The sequence below is a fragment of the Tursiops truncatus genome, chromosome 13 (genome assembly GCF_011762595.2).
Source record: "Tursiops truncatus isolate mTurTru1 chromosome 13, mTurTru1.mat.Y, whole genome shotgun sequence".
Taxonomy (NCBI): domain Eukaryota; kingdom Metazoa; phylum Chordata; class Mammalia; order Artiodactyla; family Delphinidae; genus Tursiops; species Tursiops truncatus.
In genome coordinates this window covers 61666525-61674083 of record NC_047046.1, presented here as the reverse complement: position 1 = coordinate 61674083, position 7559 = coordinate 61666525, and the positions used below count along the sequence as shown (strand labels likewise).

Sequence of the window (7559 nt, the reverse complement as noted above, 5' to 3'; positions counted from 1 at the left end):
GGTAAAAGTGTACGTAGTTTTCTTCAGTGTGACAAATTCTCCTTTGTGGGGTCTTGCATCCTGCAATCCCACCAGCAATGTCTAAGACCACCTATTTCCCCACAGCCTCGCCAACAGAACAGATTATCAAAAGACTGGATTTTTGCCTATCTGATGAATGAGAAATGATATCCATATCTCAGTGTAGTTTTAATTCGCATTTCTCTTCATACTTTCACTTGTTTAAGGGCTATTGTTATATCATTTTGTGTGTGTGAATTGTCTGTTATATCTTTGGCACATTTTTCTACAAAGAAAAATCTTCAAGAATTCTTTTAAGATTAAAACAAAATTTTAATATTTTTTTCTTTCTGTTTTTATTCTTTATATATTAGGGATATCTCATTTTATTATTGCTGTGTAGCATCTACCTCCTCTGTGCCAGGCACCATACTAGGGACTAGGAATCCTACACCTGGATGGTCATAGTTTAGAATAAGAGAAGAATTTGCCACAATGTCCTAAAAGTTATAATAGAGACATGAAAAGGGTAGGAGGAACTTCTGTGCCTGATGGAATCCAGGAAGGCTTCACAGAGGAGGTGAACTTTAGAAAACTATCAAAATTCCAAAATGTAGAAGGGCAAACAGACATAAGTGGGGAAAGACTGGGGGAGAAGAAGGCATGGCCCAGGCTCCAGGGCCCTTTCCAGCACCTTCTTACCCCCTAGGCTTGGAGGGTGAGCTCAGACCCCTCCCACCTAGCCCTCTTCCTGGGCCATCCCAGTGTCCTTCCATGAGTCATAGTTCTGCCAGCTGCCACAGCTACTCTCGTGTACCCAAGATGGTTACACTAGTAGTGGGGGGGAGGGTGGAATTTTGTTCTTTACCTCTTTAGACCCAACTGCTCAGCTGTTTCAGGCACAATTGGGCTTGCTGCCTTGTTTGTGGGCCTGAAGACATCTGTGTGTGTGTGTGTGTGTGTGTGTGTGTGTGTGTGTGTGTGTGAGGAGGGGGGGCATATGCCCAAGAACATCCACGAGGAGTGTAATCTATTACCGAGAGGTCATGTTTCCTCCACATGCCTACAACCTGTGGGTTTGTAGCTAAAATTAGGACTCGCCTTCCCTCTGCCACCTGAGACTCCCACCATCCCAAGCTGGGGAGGTTCACATTCCTGTCTCCCCCGCCTCTCCACCCAGGAAAGGGAGGGGACTCATGGATTCGCTGGGCAGGGAGGGACAGTCTATCAGAGGCTTGACCTGAAATGGTCAGGGAAGGCTTGCAGGCAGACATGGGGTCTGAACTAGATTGTGAAAGTCAAGTGGGATTTAGAGAGGCTGGAGAGGCAGTGGGGAGTGTGAACAACCCGAGGAAAAGACATGGATCCAGCGCCCAGCACAGAGTGCACAGTAAGGAAGGGCTGTGGGAGCTATGGAGATGGAAGGTGAGACAGACACCAGCAGGTGCAAGCTGCTTATGCTGGGAGGGCAGGTGGACTGCGGTTATAAACTGACCTGAGATGTGGAGGGGCTTGAACACAATAGAAATCCATTTCTCCCTCTGTCTCTCATCTCCTCTTGGTCCCACTGCCTTTTCCCCCTGTCTCCTCTGCATAGGGCACCTTTCTAGCAGATTTCGTGTTTTTTTACACATGTACCTTCTTGCTTGGGCCCCATGTAGTTTTAATGAATGCAAACGGGTTGTGGTACGGATCTCCCTCTCTGACTTTTTTCTCTCGGCTCTGTTTTAAGCTCCTCCATTTGGCTGTCTGTACATCAAATCTGTTACTTGTGACTGCCGCGTGCAGGGAGGCGTCACACACATCTGAGGATAGAACAGGGAGCCCGGTGGCCAGCACACAGGACCTGTGAGCGCCCAGGTCACAGGTGGGCGCGGTAAGTTATCTGAAAGGGCGCAGCCCGGAGGCCCTTGGACATTAGATTTGTCTCATCTCCAGGAGGGTGCAGCTCCTTAGCCGCATTACCAAATGGCTGCTGTGGCTGCCACGTGTCCCAGTCCATCTAATTAAGCCTGGATTAATTTCAGAGGTGTTGGCCTTCTGACCCAAGTGTGGGGCAGAGAAGGCCTGGCGCTGGGTCCACGTCCAAGCATCCAGGAGGGCCTCACAGGCCAGGAGCTGCCTGGCAGGGTGGGTATCGAAGAAGGCCATGCCTCAGTCCCTACTGCCCACCTGCCAAGGGCCCAACAGGAGTAGAAAACAGAGTACTGATCAAGTGCTGACTCTGCCCTGACTGGCTTCAGGAGGGGAGGGCGCCGAGTGGGCCTCATGGCTGAGGAGACCTTCCCTTGTAGAACTCGCTTCCTCAGCCCTAGGGGCCCCCAGAGGCACCACGGGGAGGGTGCCAATCCCCCAGTCCCTCCTCAGTCTGAGCACTTGAGTGAGAGCATTTGAAGAAAGGGTTCTGCTGCCATTTGAAAATCACTCCAAGGCATCGCCTGGTCTTAGATGAACTGCATCTTGTCCTTGACACCTTCATGAAATGAGTTTAAGCCCCTTTCCTCCTGAGCGGGCACTTTGGTAGTGTGCAGACCTGAGCACCTGGGGGGTCAGGGCTGCCAGACAAGAGGGAAAAGGGGAGAAGGGGACGCCTGTGAAGAACTGCCTCCTTCACCGTTCCCACCGCCCCTCACCCCCCAGCCCAGGTCCCTCCTCTGGTTCCAGTCTTCCCACCTGTTCCAGCTGACACGGGAAGACTGTCTGTGGGCTCTCCCCACTCCTGGGACAGCCCCCCGCTGCCCACAGAAGGGATGGGAATGGATGACACAGAGACTCATCCCCCAAACCCGTCTCCCCAGCTTCAGACAAAAGAGGGTGGTCCCAGCAGAGCTGGAAGGAGATTCAAGCTGGACTGGATTTCAGGATGAGCCTCTGGCCTCTGGCCTTCATCTTGCCTCCTGCCTCCTCAATATGAAGGAGTGAGGAAAGCCCGCCACTTACACCTTTCTCTTCACCTGTGGCTGATGTCAACGAAGGAAATTTACGTTAGTGTGGCTAACGTTTTTGAGCGGGTACGTGTCTAATTCTTTAGGTGCTAAGTGCATTATCACATTTAAGGTAAGGTGCTTCGATTACTTCCATTGTTTAGATAAGTAGGCAGATTCCAAGGTCAAGCGACTTGCCAGGGTCAAATGGCTTGCGAGGAGGTGGGTCAGCCGTTCACCCCAGGTGGCCTGGCTTTCAGCTCTACTCCATGCTCCTCTAGGGGCAGGTGCTCCATTCAGTGGTGAGCAGGTCTGGGCCCCCCCACAGGCTCCCCTTTACTCCCATGAGCCGCTCAGGCCATGGTTCTCATGCGGAAAGTGGGTGGGTATCAGATTTGATTGCAAAATTTTCCAGAATGTCCCCATCCTCTCCCTTCTCCGGCTTGTATCAGGATAGGTTTGCGTGAGGTGCACAGCACATAAGTGGCAAAAGCTCCCCCAGTGATTCCAGTGCTGTCCCTGCCGGTCCCCAGGCCTGCCACCCGGGGACCTGTGCCCATCAGGCCCCTGGGAGGAGCAGCCTCTATCCCATCTCACGTTTTGAAGGAGCCCCAAGGCTGCTGTGGCTTCTTGCACCTTTCCCATAGACCAGATGTTCTGCCCATTTCCAAGCCGGGCAGAAGTGTGCAGATGTGACCACATAATCACACACGCCCAGCACCAAGAAGCATGGGGCAGGGGGTGCAGAGAAAGAGGATTCAGCCTGCAGAGATTTAACTTCTGGCCCCCATGCCTAGCCCAGCACTCCCCTCACCTCACCAAGCCCAGCCCATAGCATGGACTGGAGTTATTCCACCTACTTGTGCGTAAATGTGAACGTTTCCGTAATTAAAAATTGGGTTTTATTCCGAATGGTTTGCAGTAAGGATCGGATGAAATACTGGATGTCTTGTGCTTTGCCTGTGCAGGCGTGAGGCCTGACAGCCGGATTGTCTGGCTCATCTCTTAATTCTCCCTTGAAGAGTGTCTGGTGGAAGCTCAGGGCAACAGCCCTCACTGGGAGGAAAGACACGGAGGCCCAACGAGGGTCACAAAGTCATGCATCTGTGGGGCAGGGACAGAGGGGCCTGAAGCTTACACAGGGTGGTTATTTTGTTTGTTTGTACATTTGTTTTGGTTGAAGGGGGGGCTCTGAAAGAAAAAGAATACAAAATAACAAAAACACAATTAAAATGAGTACAAACCTGAAAATTTATCTAGAATGAGGAAAAAAGCATACTAAATTACAAATATTAAAAAGCCGGGGCTTCCCTGGTAGCACAGTGGTTGAGGGTCCGTCTGCCGATGCAGGGGACGCGGGTTCGTGCCCCGGTCCGGGAAGATCCCACATGTCGTGGAGCGGCTGGGCCCGTGAGCTATGGCCGCTGGGCCTGTGCGTCCAGAGCCTGTGCTCCACAAAGGGAGAGGCCACAGCAGTGAGAGGCCCGCGTACCGGAAAAAAAAAAAAAAAAAAAGCCAAGAGGGGACTTCTCTGGCAGTCCAGTGGTTAAGACTCCGTGCTTCCACTGCAGGGGACATGGGTTCGATCCCTGGTTGGGGAGCTAAGATCCTGCATGCCACACGGTGCAGCCAAAAAAGAAAAAGGAAAAAAAAGCCGAGAAGTACCACAAACATCACAAAATCCAGAAAAATAACATAACATTTTAATTAATTTCCAGCCCAATCTACCTCTATTGTATTTCTTCTTCTTTTTTTTTTTTTTTTTTTAAATTTATTTGGCTGCACCGGGTCTTAGTTGCGGCACACGGGATCTTTAGTTGCAGCATGTATGCAGGATCTAGTTCCCTGACCAGGGATCGAACCCGGGCCCCCCTGCATTGGGAGCGAAGAGTCTTAACCACTGGACCACCAGGGAAGTCCCTCTACTGTATTTCTATCTTTTTTTGTCTGTATACTCTTTGAATACCTCTTCCTGAGACAATTCTGTAACTGTTTTGTTCTCCACAGAGAAAATGGAAAGATAGCCTAGTCTTTCTTCTAACGTGGCTGACCCAAACTTGTGTTTTGATTATGGGTAGTTTAGAAAATGTTCACATTCACAAATTATTATTGGTATTGGCATGTAAATGTTTGGGATTGTTGTTAAGTTTGGGGAAAACCTCTATCAGTTTCTTTTGTATGTAAACTATAGGAATTCAGGGCATTTCAAGTTTTCTTGTTCAAATCAGCCAAAAAATTAAACACCAAAAATCTGATAAATTCTATTTCATGTGATTCCCATTTTGAAAAAGAGTGTGTATTATGTTAAAAAAAATCATTATTCCTGAAACTTGTTAAAGATGGTCAGGAAGACTTTATTCAAGGGGGGCTGGCTACTACAATGGGGTTTGTAGAAGGGAGAGAGATCAGGCTCAACTCTGAATACAGCAAGGAAAGTGGGATTTATAGCCAAGGAACAGGGTGTTGGTCAGTGGATGGAAAATTACTAAGAGGAAGCATCAGGGGGAGGGGTTTCTTGCAGAAGGCAGGACAGGGTGATCAGACATCAGTGGGGGATGCTGGAGGACGAGGGTGATCAGATAAGGAGGGGCGGATTCTGGCTACACTGACTGACGTAGTAGGATTCTTGTTAAAACTGGGCAATGCAGAGACAAACACAGAAGCCCAATAGTGAAGGCCCAGTTGATAAGGGAATTCAGAGGAGCCTGACTAGGGTTTGGTCAAGGAGAGAATCTTTATCAATTCTAGGATTGCACTTCCATTTTGAATAGGAATTGATAAGAACAAAAGTTTTTGATTTTATGCATTTGAAGATCAGAAGAATGTTCCCCAGACTAGCTTCCGGCTTCATCATTTCAAAGTTTATTCTCCTACAGTGCCCACGTGTTCACAGCCCAGCCTCAGGGGGACACACTTAGTGTGATACAATCTCTGGCCCTGCACCTTTCACAGTGAGCCACAGGAATGTTCCCAGTAGCCATTTCTACACCAGCATGACCAGCAATGAGCTAACGACAGTCAGTCCTCCATATTCTCAGGCTCCACATCCTCAAATTCAACCAACTGCTGATCAAAATATTTGAAAAAAGATTTCCAGAAAGTTCCAAAAAGCAAAACTTGAATTTGCCACACACCCAGCAACTATTTAAATATATTTTATTTACAACTATTTACATAGCATTTAAATTGTATTAGGTATTATAAGTGATCTGGAGCTGATTTTAAATATATGGGAGGATGTTTGTAGGTTATATGCAATTACTACACCATTTTATGTAAGAGATTTGAGCATCCCCATGGATACAGAGGGATGACTGTATACATGAAGTGACTGCAAGCCCTTCTTCCACCACATTCTGATTTACTTGCCACATGTTTGTTGAGTGCCTGCTGTGAACTCCGCCCTGGTCAAAGTGCTGAAAAAGACCCTTAGTGCAACTGCAAGGCAAGCAAAGACTACCTCTAAGTATCACTAGAATTTCGATTCTCACCACCCCAACTCCTGAGACTCAGAACATCTCACCTAGATTTGCAGGGACCATCTAATAGGACATTTTATCCCCACGTTATCTTCTAGTGTGTCCTGCACTCAGCTCTCAAAGGACCTAATTGCATCAGGCACATAGCACAGTGTCTGGCATACAGATGGGGCTTAATAAATGATACTCGACTGAATGAATGAATCAGCAAATGAGTATCACTCCCTTAAGGACTCCATAAGGCTTCCTACTGTGATAATGCTTTTCTGTGAGTTTTGCAGTTTCAGATACTGTATTCTGTCCTCTCATCCCCACAAATAGGCTGTTATCTGTCCAATTATCAGTCCTAGTTTGGCCCAGCAAATAGTCATTTGCTGACCTTGTCATTGCCATTGTAGTGACCATCAAACCTAAACAGTCTACCTGACTTTCAAGGCCTTCTACAATCAACCCCGCCCTAAATATTTATCTAGACTCTTCCCTCTTACCCCCTCCCTAGTTTACTGTTTCAGCAAAGAAAGTAGCCTCAGACTTCCCTGGCAGTCCAACGGTTACGACTCCGTGCTACCAAAGTGAGGGGCACAGGTTTGATCGCTGGTTGGGGAACTAAGATCTCACATGCTGCACGGTGCGGCCAAAAAATTAAGAAAAAGTAGCCTCACACGTGTAAGAGACACATTTACTTTACTTTAACATGATGCTGACTGTATTTTAAACAGGTCAATTGTAGAAAAGTTGGGAAAACCAAAACGAACCAAAGCACAGTACAAACATTAATGTTCATTTTCTTGCCATCTCTTTTCAACGAACACATGCTTAACTTTCTGCTTTCAGCGAAGTTGAGAGCACAGCATTTTGCAACATGCTCTCTTCTCTCAGTGATAACACATTTCCTTCTGCCTCCATGTCTTCACCTATAGATACACAAATCTGAGCGGTGAAAGGGACCAGAGCAGGGCAAGGGGTCTTCGTTAACATTCAGAGAAGAGAGTGCCTAAGAACCAGCTTCTGCATTTAAATACCCCTGATGAGTGGGAACCTCTCCCTCCCAAGGCAGCCCGTCCACTGGGGGGCGCTTCTTCGACAGTGCTTTCATTCTTGGTGAGCAGAGACGGGCCTCTGGGAGGCTCTGTGTTCTAGTTCTGCTCTCTGGAAC

At 48.0% G+C, this 7559-nt stretch overlaps 1 protein-coding gene across 3 annotated transcripts in view; it reads right to left on the bottom strand.

Moving 5' to 3' along the window:
- Positions 1 to 3698: 3698 nt before the first annotated feature.
- The window catches only part of ARK2N (arkadia (RNF111) N-terminal like PKA signaling regulator 2N), a 100664-nt gene continuing 96803 nt past the window's right edge, over positions 3699 to 7559 (bottom strand). Inside the window, exon 7 of one of the 3 annotated variants that reach the window (XR_012325386.1) lies at positions 3699 to 7317. Coding sequence is in view for 2 of the 3 variants with exons in the window: in XM_073790683.1 (XP_073646784.1) it covers positions 4059 to 4115 (57 nt within the window). In the remaining variant the exon portion in view is untranslated. The remainder of the gene's footprint in view (positions 7318 to 7559) is intronic. The other 2 variants (XM_073790684.1, XM_073790683.1) reach the window with 2 other exon arrangements.